Here is a 16,202-nt window from a genome sequence, read left to right as displayed (position 1 = left end):
CTCAGGGTCCAGAGGGCATGTGGAGTACACTGGGCACAAGTGCAACGTCTAGGTACAACAATAGTAAGTAGGATAGGCCAATTTCATGTTCAACATTGTGTGGGTCTAAAGGGAGATGATACCATTATGTTGTTGTGGTAAAATCATTGCTAAGGTTAGCCAGAGTAAATGCACAGTTGCGACCTTGGAGGGAAAACTGTTGGTAAGTGAAAAGAGGATTAAATTATAGGTGTTTTGATGGTGCTGTATGTCACAAAGTCAGAAGGAAGTCAGCATCGGTCTGGCCAAGGCAGTTAAGTTAGGTCTGGCCATGCAATGGAAAATAAAACAGCTGTATTTTGTCTGAATTAGCCGGTGGCCTTCCATTTTTTTGAGGAGGAAATGGGTTGGATTTTGGGTTAGCTGAATGACTATGTTCATTCACTGTATTCTGTTAAGGCCAGGACAGGGGAGAGTTTTTGTATTGGCAGGTTGCCGAGAGAGAGAGAGAGAGAGAGAGAATCTTACCAGCATCAATATCATGATATAGGAAAAGGAGTGAGGAGTCTGAGAATCTTCAAATAAGAGAGCTGTCTTTGATGTCTGTTTGCATTCCTTTCAGTGTTGGTGAAAGAAGAGATGTTAAACGGAAGTGGAAGAGAGGGAGACACTTGAAATTGAATGAGGCGCTAAGAAAAACACACACCAGGTCTCTGAACAAAAGCAATGGGGAGAGAGAGAGAAAGAGAGGTAGAATAATTGAGAATAAGAGTGTATAGATCAAGGGATCGAGAGACTTAAGGAAGGGAGAGAGAGCGAGAGTGTGTGTGTGAGAGAGCAGAGAGAGGGTAGTTGTCCACTACATCTCTGTGCTGTTTTAAGGCTTTGTTGTGGTTAAGTGGCACGTCCTGGTGATCCATCTAGCTAAGTAAAGGCTGGCAGTATCAGGCTTAGTCCTAAATTACGTCCTATTCCTTAAGTAGTGCACTACATAGAGAATAGGGTGCCATTTGGGACATTGTGTCACATAACCACTGTTTAGGGCAAGGAAGCGTTCATAATGGGGCAGAAGTACAATATCTGGGTCTCCTCTCACTTGTTTGCGGTCCTGATGCTTTTCCCTCAAATGGGCTGTTACACATGCCTTTGTTTCCTGTTGATTGTCTCACTCAGAAACGCTATAATGACAATGTGCATGAAGTAACATGTATACAAGCTGTTTATGGCTTTTGAAAAATAAACTTGTGTAATGCAGTATGATAAAAACAGGACTAGAGGACCTTGAGCAGAGGCAGGGAATAACAACACGAAAAGCCTTCTCTCATTGTAGTTAGTGCACAGTAGAGTATGGATGGAAGAAGCTGCTTTTTACTATCCCAGGACCCAGCCTTGGCCAGGCGCAGACTCGCTCACTGAGAGGTGTGGTATTGGGAATGGGGCAGCAGAGGGACAAATTCAAGAAGGGGGGCTGGGGGTCTGGTAAAGGGGATTATCCCCACCACCCAGCACCGTAGAGTCTTCTGCCTCTAGTACCGTGTGGTGGAGGGGGCCGGGGTGCCGTGATTCTGTTGGCACGCTGCACTAGGCTGACCAGCCAACCAGAAGAAGGGGAAAAGAAGAAGAAGAAATGGCCTCTTGTTGTTTGTTCTCCTCGTCCTCCATCTGTCTGTTCAGTTCCTGACACCTGTACTGTCCTGTCAGAGCCTGACACCCTAACAGGGGCAGATAGGCCCCATCTTTAGGGACTGATGGAGGGAAGGATAGGGCAGCTAGCGAGACCTGCATGGTGGAGCTGTGGGGGGATGGGATGGGGGTGAAGTTGGGGCCACTTCTATCCCAGCAACACACTTTCTAGCTCTATAACCCAAGCCTACAGTACCCTAAGATCCAAGCCCTACATGTTTTATAATGGACTTAACAGAACAAGCTTTTGTCTGTTAAATTCACAACTCGGAGCTTAATTTGTACTTGTGATAGGGAAGGGTAATTGATAAACCAATACTCGACTTGATTTAAAAGCAGAAAACAACTGCGATTAATGGGTTGCCAGCCAGATGTTCCTATAAAACATGAATCAAATCAAATGTTATTGGCCGCGTACACATATTTTACAGATGTTATCGCAGGTGCAGCGAAATGTTTCTATCTCCAGCAGGGCAGTAATACCAAACATAACACACATCTCTAGACTAAACATGTATTAATTAAGAAATATCAGAACTAACAATGTAGCAGTCACTAAGGTGCATGGTAAAGGTGCAGGGTCTCTGCCTTCTAGATGGTAGCGGGGTGAGCTCGTTGATGATTTTCTGGCCTTCCTGTGATGCTATCAAGAAGAAACTCTCCTCTTTAGGGGTCATTCCATGGAACACAGTTAGACACTGACGTTGAGGGTTTAGTATGTGCTCTGGGGCTCAACCAAGAGCCTTTCATCGTTTTGATTGTAAAACAAACATCTTTGTTCCAAATTCCTAAATGTAACACTTCTTACTACTTTGGATTGTGATCGGAAAAGGAAATGTCTTATGGTTGAGTTGTCAGCCTTAGTGACAAGATGGCTGGAAGGAAGACAGCTTTTATTTGCTTTTGGCGTGACAATAAATTAACAGATGCTTTCTAAACCTGTTAGCTACCCACCTCTTAATCGGCTTACCTTGGCACAGGGACGGGCAGCGGGATGGGCGACTGGCACCTTTGAAGGGTCATACCAATAGCCAGTGGTCCACCCTTCCTCCAATAGAACATAACATGTTGGAGGACCACATGATACCAAAAAGAATACTTCATACATGAGCACACATTCAATTACTTGATAGAGTTCTGTAAGTACTGCTCACAGTGACTTGTGTATAACGGTTGAGGAACAGAAAATACATATTTAATCAATGTATTACCAAAGCATATAGAATAATTCTTCGAAAGACATCATCAGTTGAGAAGTTCCTATTGGTCTCTTAAAATATCCAAATACTGTGTATGCCATAACTCAAGTGCTGTTGGTTTTCTTAAGCTCTGAACCTATCAAGTCATTTAAACATGTTTAGTATATGACATTTTAAAATAAACAGTGTAAAAGAGTTTATGTTGCATTCATTTAAAGTTCTGACTGCCAAGTGCCCACGTCTGTTAACAAGTGTGTGGAAACTGTGTCACTTCACTTTGACACCACAGCAGAGCTGTTTTAAGTGTATTTTACTACATTAAAAAGTGATCCTAAAGTACTACAGAATTGTCAATATCCCACCCGTGGATTAGGTAGCACAAGTTATCTGTTGTTGGGTAATCATGATTTAATAAGCTCATGAATTAAATCAATTAGGTTTGTTTAGACACTGTCAATACGGAAACCCTCATGTTCTCTCACTAAAGAGTAAAACCAGTGTGGATAACCATGACCACAAGCTAGTGCCTAGTGAGGGTGTGGAATGACCTCCCCTCTTAGGCTTTAGACCGCTACTTGTTTGCACTTACCCGAGGATAATCGTGTAGGTTCCACAAACTCAAACAAATGGCTTGCTGCCAAGTCTTCTGCCGTTCAAACAAACATGTAAATGTGTTGACATAGTGGTGTCATAGTGGCTCAGGACAGACTGCTGAGTGTCTGTTCTTGTCACATTTTTACTATGGAGGACATTAGGAACGTATTACACTGAAAAACCTGTATCTACAGTGCTTTCAGAAACTACTGTACTCACACCTCTTGACTTATTCCACTTTTTGTTGTGTTACAGCCTGAATTTAAAGTAGATTAAATATATATCACTGCCCGACACATAATACCCAAGCCATCAGTAGCACAGAGAGGGTGTTGCCTACATACAGACTTAAAATCATTGGCCACTTTAATAATGCCACTTTAATCATGTTTACATATCTTGCATTACTCATCTCATATGTACAGTTGAAGTCTGAAGTTTACATACACTTAGGTTGGAGTCATTAAAATTTGTTTTTCAACCACTCCACAAATGTCTTGTTAACAAACTATAGTTTTGGCAAGTCGGTTAGGACATCTACTTTGTGCATGAAACAAGTAATTGTTCCAACAATTGTTTACAGGCAGATTATTTCACTTATAATTCACTGTATCACAATTCCAGTGGGTCAGAAGTTAACATACACTAAGTTGACTGTGCCTTTAAACAGCTTGGAAAATTCCAGAAAATATTGTCATGGCTTTAGAAGCTTCTGATAGGCTAATTGACATAATTTGAGTCAATTGGAGGTGTACCTGTGGATGTATTTCAAGGCCTACCTTCAATCTCAGTGCCTCTTTGCTTGACATCATGGAAAAATCAAAATATACCAGCCAAGATCTCAGAAAAAAAATTGTAGACCTCCACAAGTCTGCTTCATCCTTGGGAGCAATTTCGAAACGCCTGAAGGTACCACGTTCATATGTACAAATAATAGTACGCAAGTATAAACAATAGTACGCAAGTATAAACAATAGTACGCAAGTATAAACACCAAGTATAAACATCAGGAAGGAGACGCGTTCTGTCTCCTAGAGATGAACGTACTTTGCTGCGAAAAGTGCAAATCAATCCCAGAACAACAGCAAATAACCTTGTGAAGATGATGGAGGAAACAGGTACAAAAGTATCTACAGTGCCTTGCGAAAGTATTCGGCCTTCTTGAACTTTGCGACCTTTTGCCACATTTCAGGCTTCAAACATAAAGATATACATCTGTATTTTTTTTGTGAAGAATCAACAACAAGTGGGACACAATAATGAAGTGGAACGACATTTATTGGATATTTCAAACTTTTTTAACAAATCAAAAACGGAAAAATTAGACGTGCAAAATTATTCAGCCCCCTTAAGTTAATACTTTGTAGCGCCACCTTTTGCTGCGATTACAGCTGTAAGTCGCTTGGGGTATGTCTCTATCAGTTTTGCACATCGAGAGACTGACATTTTTTCCCATTCCTCCTTGCAAAACAGCTCGAGCTCAGTGAGGTTGGATGGAGAGCATTTGTGAACAGCAGTTTTCAGTTCTTTCCACAGATTCTCGATTGGATTCAGGTCTGGACTTTGACTTGGCCATTCTAACACCTGGATATGTTTATTTTTGAACCATTCCATTGTAGATTTTGCTTTATGTTTTGGATCATTGTCTTGTTGGAAGACAAATCTCCGTCCCAGTCTCAGGTCTTTTGCAGACTCCATCAGGTTTTCTTCCAGAATGGTCCTGTATTTGGCTCCATCCATCTTCCCATCAATTTTAACCATCTTCCCTGTCCCTGCTGAAGAAAAGTAGGCCCAAACCATGATGCTGTCACCACCATGTTTGACAGTGGGGATGGTGTGTTCAGGGTGATGAGCTGTGTTGCTTTTACGCCAAACATAACGTTTTGCATTGTTGCCAAAAAGTTCAATTTTGGTTTCATCTGACCAGAGCACCTTCTTCCACATGTTTGGTGTGTCTCCCAGGTGGCTTGTGGCAAACTTTAAACAACACTTTTTATGGATATCCTTAAGAAATGGCTTTCTTCTTGCCACTCTTCCATAAAGGCCAGATTTGTGCAATATACGACTGATTGTTGTCCTATGGACAGAGTCTCCCACCTCAGCTGTAGATCTCTGCAGTTCATCCAGAGTGATCATGGGCCTCTTGGCTGCATCTCTGATCAGTCTTCTCCTTGTATGAGCTGAAAGTTTAGAGGGACGGCCAGGTCTTGGTAGATTTGCAGTGGTCTGATACTCCTTCCATTTCAATATTATCGCTTGCACAGTGCTCCTTGGGATGTTTAAAGCTTGGGAAATCTTTTTGTATCTAAATCCGGCTTTAAACTTCTTCACAACAGTATCTCGGACCTGCCTGGTGTTCCTTGTTCTTCATGATGCTCTCTGCGCTTTTAACGGACCTCTGAGACTATCACAGTGCAGGTGCATTTATACGGAGACTTGATTACACACAGGTGGATTGTATTTATCATCATTAGTCATTTAGGTCAACATTGGATCATTCAGAGATCCTCACTGAACTTCTGGAGAGAGTTTGCTGCACTGAAAGTAAAGGGGCTGAATAATTTTGCACGCCCAATTATTCAGTTTTTGATTTGTTAAAAAAGGTTGAAATATCCAATAAATGTTGTTCCACTTCATGATTGTGTCCCACTTGTTGTTGATTCTTCACAAAAAAATACAGTTTTATATCTTTATGTTTGAAGCCTGAAATGTGGCAAAAGGTCGCAAACTTCAAGGGGGCCGAATACTTTCGCAAGGCACTGTATTTATATTAGAGGTTGACCGATTATGATTTTTCAACGCCGATACCGATTTATTGGAGGACCAAAAAAAGCCGATACCGATTCATCTGCCTATTTATTTATTTATTTGTAATAATGACAATTACAACAATACTGATTGAGCACTTATTTTAACTTAATATAATACATCAATTAAATACATTTAGCCCCAAATAAATAATGAAACATGTTCAATTTGGTTTAAATAATGCAAAAACAAAGTGTTGGAGAAGAATGTGCTATGTAAGAAAGCTAACGTTTAAGTTCCTTGCTCAAAACAGGAGAACATATGAAAACTGGTGTTAACATGAGTCTTCAATATTCCCAGGTAAAAAGTTTTAGGTTGTAGTTATTATAGGAGTTATAGGACTCTTTCCCTCTATACCATTTGTATTTCATTAACCTTTGACTATTGGATGTTCTTATAGGCACTTTAGTATTGCCAGTGTAACAGTATAGCTTCCGTCCCTCTCCTCGCTCCTCCCTGGGCTCGAACCAGGAACACAACGAAAACAGCCAACCTCGAAGCAGCAGTGTTACCCATGCAGATCAAGGGAAACAACTACTCCAAGGCTCAGAGCGAGTGATGAAAAAAAAAAACGGCAAAATCGGCATCCAAAATTACCGATTGCTATGAAAACTTGCAATTGGCCCTAATTAATCGGCCATTCCGATTAATCGGTCAACCTCTAATTTATATATTCTTATTATATTCCTTTACCTAGATTTGTGTGTATTAGGTATTTGTTGTGGAATTGTTAATGTTGCTGCACTGTCGGAACTAGAAGCACAAGCATTTTTGCTACACTCGCAATTACATCTGCTAACCATTTGTATGTGACCAATAAAAATGTATTTAATTTTTTTGTTTATTTCACCTTTATTTAACCAGGTAGGCCAGTTGAGAACAAGTTCTAATTCACAACTGCGACCTGGCCAAGATAAAGCAAAGCAGTGCGACAAAAACTACAACACAGAGTTACACATGGGATTAACAAACGTACAGTCAATAACACAGTAGAAAATCTGTATTCAGTGTGTACAAATGTAGTAAGGAGGTAAGGCAATAAATAGGCCATAGTGACAAAGTAATTACAATTTAGCAATTAACACTGGAGTGATAGATGTGCAGATGAGGTTGTGCAAGTAGAAATACTGGTGTGCAAAAGAGCAGAAAAACAAAAACAAATATGAGGTAGATAGTTGGTTGGATGGGCTATTTACAGATGGGCTGTGTACAGCTGCCACGATAGGTAAGCTGCTCTGACAGCTGATGCTTAAAGTTAGTGAGGGAGATATAAGTCTTCAACTTCAGTGATTTGTGCAGTTATTTCCAGTCATTGGCAGCAGAGAACTGGAAGGAAAGGGGGCCAAAGGAAGTGTTGGCTTTGGGGATGACCAGTTAAATATACTGTACCTGCTGGAGCGCGTGCTACAGGTGGGTGTTGCTATGGTGACCAGTGAGATAAGGCGGAGCTTTACCTAGCAAAGACTTATAGATGACCTGGAGCAAGTGGGTTTGGCGACTAATATGTAGCGAGGACCAGCCAACAAGAGCATACAGGTCGCAGTGGTGGGTAGTATATGGGGCTTTGGTGACAAAACGGATGGCACTGTGATAGACTGCATCTAATTTGCTGAGTAGAATATTGGAGACTATTTTGTAAATTACATCGCCGAAGTCAAGGATTGGTAGGAGAGTCAAATTTACGAGAATATGTTTGGCAGCATGAGTGAAGGATGCTTTGTTGTGAAATAGGAAGCCAATTTTAGATTTAATTTTGGATTGGAGATGCTTATTTAATGTCAAAGTGGAATTATGTTTTTGTCTTGAGTCAATAAGTATTCCACCCTTTTGTTATGGCAGGCCTAAATAAATTCAGGAGTAAAGATTTACTTAACAAGTCACATAATGGGGCCTTCCGAGTGGCGCACCGGTCTAAGGCACTGCATCGCAGTGCTAGAGGCATCATTACAGATCCGGGAGACCCATGAGGTGGCGCACAATTGGCCCAGCGTCGTCCGGGTTAGGGGTAGGGTTTGGCCGGCTGGAATGTCCTTGTCCCATCGCGCTCTAGCGACTCCTTGTGGCTACCTGGCTCATGAACGCTGACTTCGGTCGCCAGCTGTACAGTGTTTCCTCCGACACATTGGTGCGGCTGGCTTCCGGGTTAAGCGAGCAGTGTGTCAAGAAGCAGTGCGGCTTGGCGGGGTCGTGTTTCGGAGGACACATGGCTCTCGACCTTCGCCTCTCCTGAGTCCATACGGGAGTTGCAGCGAGGAGACAAGACTGTAGCTACCGATTGGGGAAAAAAAGGGGTAAAAAGTTTTAATTTAAAAAAATATATATATATAAATAAATACAAGTCAAATAGTAAGTTGCATTGACTCACTCTGTGTGCCATAGTAGTGTTTAACGTGATTTTTGAATGACTACCTCATCTCTGTACCCCACACATACAATTATCTCTAAGGTCCCTCAGTCGAGCAGTGAATTTCAAACATAGATTCAACCACAAAGGAAGGTTTTCCAATGCCTTGTAAAGAAGGGCACCTATTGGGTAGATGGGTTAAAAAAAATCAGGCGCGGAATATCCCTTTGACGATGGTGAAGTTATTAATTACACTTTGGGGGGTGTATCAATACACCCAGTCACTAGAAAGATACAGGAGTCCTTCCTAATTCAGTTGCCGGAGAGGAAGGGAACCGCTCAAGGACTTCACCACGAGGCCAATGGTGATATTTAATGGATGTGATAGGAGAGAACTCAGGATGCATCAACATTGTAGTTACTCCACAATACTAAACTAATTGATAGACTGAAAAGAAGGCAACCTGTACAGAATAAAACATATTCCAAAACATGCATCCTGTTTGCAACAAGGCACTAAAGTAGTACTACAAAACATTTGGCAAAGCAATTCACTTTTTGTCCTGAATACAAAGTGATATGTTTGAGGCAAATCCAATGCAACACATTACTGAGTACCACTCTCCATATTTTCAAGCATAGTGGTGGCTGCATCATGTTATGGGTATGCTTGTAATTGTTAAGAATTTGGGAGTTTTTCAGGATAAAAAATAAACCGCATGGCGCTAATCACAGGCAAAATCCTAGAGGAAAACCTGTTTCAGTCTGCTTTCCTCCAGACACTGGGACAAGAATTCACCTTTCAGCAGGACAATAACCTAAAACAGGCCAAATCTACCCTGGAGTTGCTTACCAATAAGTCAGTGAATGCTCATGAGTGGCCAAGTTACGGTTTTGACATAAATCGGCTTTAAAATCTATGGCAAGACCTGAAAATTGTTATCTAGCAAAGATCAGCAACTCATTTGACAGAGCTTGAAGAATTTTGAAAAGAATAATGTTGCATAATCCAAGTGTGCAAAGCTCTTAAAGACTTACCCAGAAAGACTCACAGCTGGAAGTGCTGCCAAAGGGGATTCTAATATGTAATGACTCAGGGGGTTGAATACATATCAAAGTTATATTAGTGTTTACTTTTTCATGATTTTTCTTCCACTGAGACATTTTACAGAGTATTTTGTGTAAATCGCTGACAAAAAAATGACAATTATATCGATTTGAATCCCACTTTGTAACACAAGAACATTTGGAAAAAGTAAAGGGGTGTGAATACTTTCTGAAGGCGCTGTATTTAAGTGTACGTTTTCATATTGAGTGACCTCTTAAAACTATGTATAAACATGGTAGTTACTAGTTACAGTGCGTTTAATGTATTATTTGACAACTACGTATATCCTGAGCGATACTTCTTATGACATACAATCAAAACGTTTTGTTTTTATTCTCTGCCAAAAAGTTAAATAACTACATTTAGTTTAACTGTGCAAGAGAGAAGACTAGGACCAGACACGCTAGATGATGTAATATGTTAGCTAGACTAATTTCTCCTTTTGTGTCATTGTTCCCAGACAGTGCCCGGTAACCAGCAACGCTATGCTTTACCTCAGAGAAGTCTGCTTCATGTCATAGAAATGAATAGTTATATATATATATATATATATATTTATTAAACGCAAGCATGTTCTTTCTTATTCATTTCATATTTTATACACATTGTTGGACTGTAATACAGAGTGTAAAATCTGTAGAGCTCCCTCTGTTGGCAACTCGGGCACAGCTGGGTGAACTCACATAGGATAATTCAAGCAGTGAATGTGTTTTTTCTCTGCGTGTGTGTGTATGTGTGTGTCCATGTGTTGTGACCAAAACAACCTCCTTATTTCAAAATATCCTTGTTTAAAAAGGAATTGTGTCAACAACCTTTTTATTCACATTCCACATGTTTTGCTTTAATCTCTCCTTCTCCCTCTCTGTTTCTCTAGGTCGACTCTCTAGGTCGACTCTCTGACTCCCTGCTGTCCACCATGGAGACCTCTGCTCCGACAGCCACTGAGAAAAAGGAGCATAAGGGATCGGGTCTAGATGGAAGCAGCTTCTCAGACCTGCCAAAGAAACCATCTCCCACTACTGTGACCAGAGGTATGAATGACTAAGCAGTGGTGGAAAAAGTACTCAATTGATTGTCATACTTGAGTAAAAGTAGATGCCTTAAAAGAAAATGAATCAAGTGAAAGTCACACAGTAAAAGTCTAAAAGTTTCTACATGTTCATACTTTAGTTATATTTGGGGAAAAACAGATGGGGGAACACTCAGACATCATTTACGAATGCATTATTTGTTTTTAGTGATTCTGCCAGATCAGATGCAATGGGGATGACAATGCGTTATATTGATAGATGTGTGAATTGGACCATATTGCTGCCCTGCCTGAGCATTCGAAAACGAGTACTTTTTGGGTGTCAGGGAAAATGTGTGGTATCATAAATATAACATATTTTCTTTAGGAATGTAGTGGACTAAAAGTAAACTTGTCAATGATCTATATTAAAGTATAGAAACCCCCCAAAACAACTTAAGTAGTACTTCAAAGTATTTTTACTTACTTTACAGCACTGTGACTAAGAGCTAACACCTTCAACTATACCTCAAGTCTCTGTCTGTACACTATAGCAGTGCTCCCAGTCAGAAGTTGGCGTCTTTGATACCCAAATCAAATACATTATAGGTGTTCCCCTGTCATATGGTATCTCCAGAAGTATTCTTCCAATATTTTCAATATAAAATACTTCTTGACTGAAATTGATTGTGCAGAAGGTGAAATCTTGCCTTTTAGGTATTGTTTTTCTTCCGGTGGTCCATGTTGGTGTCTGTTTTACATAGTGTCTTATTGACCCACTCAGTGGCACATCAAAAAATAGATATGGAGAGGGACTGCATGTTTCAAGGATGTCAGAAACTGGGTGATGAAAAAACCCACTAATGAGGGCGAAAGACCTTGTTCTTACCTCGTGAGTATAAACGTTATAAATTACTAAAGCAGTCTGTGGTAACAGTGGATGGCACAGTGCATCAGAGTCCTCTGACACCAGCGAGGACCGGGAAGTACCTTTTGATATGCTAATGAGTTGTATCTGATATTGTGGCATTGGTAAGTTATATTTAATGATAAGCTTGGTGACCTGCCATAAGCAAAGCCATATGAGCATTAATTGTTTAGAGAAATAGATTTAAGAAAAATAGGACGCTTCTCTCTGCCCTCAATGGCACCTCTTCAAAGAAATCGTAGAAGATTGTTTCCAAACATATTAATTATATTTATTGTACTGTATCCTATACAGGGTACCCTATTGCAATTATTCAAACCTACATAGACCAAATAATTGTGATAGTTGCAAATGATATTGTAAGTAATATAAAGCTGGTATAGTTTATCTTTATGGAAGGTAGCTGGCAGGCAACTCTTATGTGATGATAACTGTAGTGAGTTTCCATCCGGTCTGAGAAGAAAAAAGAGAGTGTGCGAGAAAGAGTGAGAGAAACAGAAAGTGTTAGAGAGGGAGGGAGGAAGAGGGAGATACAGATTAAGGGAGAGAGAGACAGACAGAAAGAGAGACAGGGAGAGAGACCCCTCATCTATTAAATATGAGACCTCATGTTTTCATCAGTGAGTATATGTGATGAAATCTCCCCATAACGAGGACTGAGTACCTTGTTCTCGCCTCCAGAGGTTTAACATTATGAATTATAAACGACTGCATGGCGGAGCGGTTCAACTGGACTCTGAAGTCCTTCCTTCTGAGATGGACAAAGACATCTAGCGAGGGCCCACCACTGAAATGTTAATAGAACTTATCAGTCGTACATTTTTACTGTTTAATGAATGGCTTGGTGGCCTGCCATCGCCAAACTATAATCATCATGCATTCTTTATTCACACATTGGCAACAGCGAAAGTAGAACATTTACACCCATACTGACTTTGTTACATAGTTATACTCCTATGTTTATAATTTGTTTTTGTCCTTTTGATCAGTCTTTTCACTGGTCCTGCAATTAGTATGAATATGAATATAGGGCCAAATCTGTTCCTGGAGAGCTACCTTCCTGTATGTCTTCGCTCCAACCCCAGTTGTAACTAACCTGATTCAGTTTATCAACTAGCTAAATATTAGAATCAGGTGTGCTAGATTAGGGTTGGAGTGAACTTACTCACCAGGAACAGGGTTGAAGAGCCCTGATATAGGGCATAATGTGAATAAATCAATATGATAGTGTATTATTCTTAGTACATTTCTCAAAGTAGCCAATATCAATGGCCTCATTCACTCAACTCTATTGAAACTACTGTTAAGTCAAAGGGTAACTAACTGAAGGATCATCAGACCACTCGGTGAAAGGTCTAAGAAAAACTCTCTAGCTTCAAATGTAAAACATCCAAGTCATTACAAATGAACATAGTTCCAACTACGGTACATCGTTTCCCTTCGCTGGCCTGCCCTGGACACTTTGGCAGGTTGAACATCAGTGTCTTACAAAGAAGACTCCATTTCAGTTTCATGGAGACATACCTTGCCTAGTTCAAGGGAAACTTCACAGCTGAATATTATTTGGGGTGTTTTTCCAGTTTCCTACATAATTATGAGTGATGAGGTGTTTCAGACATAATTATGCACCATAGCGGTATTTTAGAATTTTTGCCCGGGAGAGTTCAACCAATGATGTCATGGATTTAGTCATGTTTTGTTTGCAATTATTGTGACCTTTGTGTTTTGACGATTGCATGACGATCACGCTAGCAGTGAGTAGATATGATTGTCCTTGTTCAATAGATAGGAACAATGTTCCTAGCTGCCACATCATTGCAGGATATCTAGACCAGGAAGGCAAATGACAAATAAGTCATTTGTTTGGCTGTTGGTATCTAGCTAGCAATAAAAGCTCTCTTTTCACACAAGGCAGTGCTGTTCAGTAAAGTAGAATTTTGTGATCGATTCAACCATAACAGGGCTTACTAGTAACACTACAAGCCAAGCTAGCCATGTTGCGGTAGCTTTGTTTGCTTTACCCAAAAATGTACTGTAGCCTAATGTTATAGGTAGTTAGCTAACATTAGCTAGCTTGCCTCAATGTATCTTATTAGGATTAAAACTGGAGAAATGTTTTGATGATAACGAAGAGTAATGAAATTACTTTGGCTTTATGACTCGTATTAGTCTTTGAATAACTATACCTGTGTGTTGTAGCTAGCTAGGTAACGTGTGTCTATGATATGTGTAATATTCTTTATTGTGCTCTAATACGAATACAGACAGTACACAACAATTGCCCATAATAACATTTTTGTAATTATTTTACAGACAGTACCACTTAGTGGCCTAGGGATTATCTGTGTAGTTTGTTCTATGTGGGGAGAAGCTAGGCACAGAACACCGAATCCCCTTGCCTGCGTGTGTTGTTTGGGCCATTCAAACAATTTATCCTTCACACGATGGACAGTATGTCGGATACAAATAAGTGGATGACTCGGGGAGATGTGAAAGGTCCATAACAACAATCTCCCATTGTATCAAAGTGACTCCGAACAGCTCACTGCACCCACCAAACACACCATATACAAATATTCCCTTTGTAGACCTGTAGTATTTATTATAGGCGTATTGTCTTTACTGCATACAGTATATGTCATACATTGCCATAATGTTTCTGTGTACTGCTGTGTAAACTCACCTCGCTCCCCAGAGCAAATTAAATTTGTCTTGAATACAATCCATGTCTACTTATTTGCTACATTGACAGACGAATCTACTGATTTATTCAAATATGTTTACTTGCCAACAAAATGAAGTTGAAATGATACACCAACTCCCTGCATCATTTGTTTTAGCAGTAAGATTGTAGCTAGTTACTTCCCCCCAAAAATGATGAATATCACAAAGAATAGATCCAGAAGTAGAAGTCAGCACTTTATTGGTTTCTGATGCAGCTGGAATCACTTAGTCACTTGTCAGTACACATATCCAAAAATATTCTATAAACATTTTATCAAACTCCATTATATACATATGTAAAAGAGCTAGCAATATCTATACCACAATGCAATTGTGAGCATACTAGGCATTCTATATTATATGACAACATCAGCCTAATATGGATGTTGTGTTGGCTGAATATTCCAGGCAGAGTCCTGAAAGTTCGTGTCTTATGTTAGGCAATGGCAGCTTGTCTGACAGAACTTCATGACCTTGGACTCCTAGATTATACACTTTTGCTCTTGCCAGCCCCGTGCAGTCATTTCCTCTTCCGTGTCAGATGATCTTGAGGTTGTTCACAGCTGAAATGGGTCTATAGGATCTCTACTACTAAAACTGGTGTCACGGTCAGCAGCAGCAGGATTAGTCTGTAGTCTGTGATTAACCAACATTTATTTTTTTGTAAAATGGTAGCCTAGTGGTTAGAGCGTTGGGCCAGTAACCGAAAGGTTGCTGGATCAAATCCCCAAACTGACAAGGTAAAAATATTTCCATTCTGCCACTGAGCAAGGCAGTTAACCCACTGTTGCCCTCACGCTGAAGACTTGGATGTCAATTGAGGCAGCCCCCCGCACCTCTCTTGTTCAGAGGTGTTGGGGTTAAATGCGCAAGACACATTTCAGTTATACAACTGACTAAGTATCCCCCCTTTCCCTTTCCCTAATACACACTCAAACAAGGTACGATATCCACCCATCCCCCTCGTGTCAATATATCATACTGACTAACCTTCACACACAATACCCACCGCCAACAGACCTCAATCATTCATCCACACCATCCCCTTCTTACTAATAACTCTGCTTTACTCCAATTTAGACTTCAAGTTTTGCATAAACAATCAACTAAGCCTCCATAATACAGAGAGAACTAAGTTGTAACTCTACTTATAAACACGCCAACTAGGACAAGACACAGGCCATGTTTATGCCTAGCTCCAGCATATTTATTTGCTCATTGTGGAGTCATGGAAAGATTTACAGTAGCAAAGGTGACTTACAGTGCATTTGGAAAGTAATCAGACCCCTTGACTTATTTTTTTTTAAATGCTTCACACCCTTATTCTAAAATTGATTAAATCGTTTTTTTCTCTCATCAATCTACAAAATACCACATAATGACGAAGCAAAAACAGGTTTTTTGAAATGTTTGCAAATTAGTAAAAAAAAGAAACTGAAATATAACATTTGTATAAGTATTCGGACCCTTTACCCTTTACCCTGTACTTTGTTGATGTACCTTTGACAGTGATTACAGACTAATTTCTTCTTGGATATGTCACTACAAGCTTGGCATACCTGTATTTGGGGAGTTTCTCCCATTCTTCTCTGCAGATCCTCTCAAGCTCTGTGAGGTTGGATGGAGAGTGATGCTGCACCGCTATTTTCAGGTCTCTCCAGAGATGTTCGATCGGGTTCAAGTCTGGGCTCTGGCTGGGCCACTCAAGGACTTTCAGAGACTTGTCCTGAAGCCACTCCTGCATTGGCTTGGCTGTATTCTTAGGGTCGTTGTCCTGTTGGAAGGTGAGCCTTTGCCCCAGTCTGAGGTCCTGAGCGCTCTGGAGA

General features: G+C 40.3%; 1 protein-coding gene across 1 annotated transcript in view; it reads left to right on the top strand.

Moving 5' to 3' along the window:
- LOC110520285 (zinc finger protein GLI2) overlaps nucleotides 1–16,202 on the top strand; it is a 102,778-nt gene that overhangs the window by 11,031 nt on the left and 75,545 nt on the right. Inside the window, exon 2 of the mRNA XM_021597475.2 lies at nucleotides 10,590–10,746. Coding sequence (XP_021453150.2) covers nucleotides 10,632–10,746 — 115 coding nt within the window. The 5' untranslated portion in view covers nucleotides 10,590–10,631. The remainder of the gene's footprint in view (nucleotides 1–10,589; nucleotides 10,747–16,202) is intronic.

This window comes from Oncorhynchus mykiss, chromosome 3 (genome assembly GCF_013265735.2).
Source record: "Oncorhynchus mykiss isolate Arlee chromosome 3, USDA_OmykA_1.1, whole genome shotgun sequence".
Lineage (NCBI taxonomy): Eukaryota > Metazoa > Chordata > Actinopteri > Salmoniformes > Salmonidae > Oncorhynchus > Oncorhynchus mykiss.
This window is presented reverse-complemented; position numbering and strand designations above follow the sequence as displayed.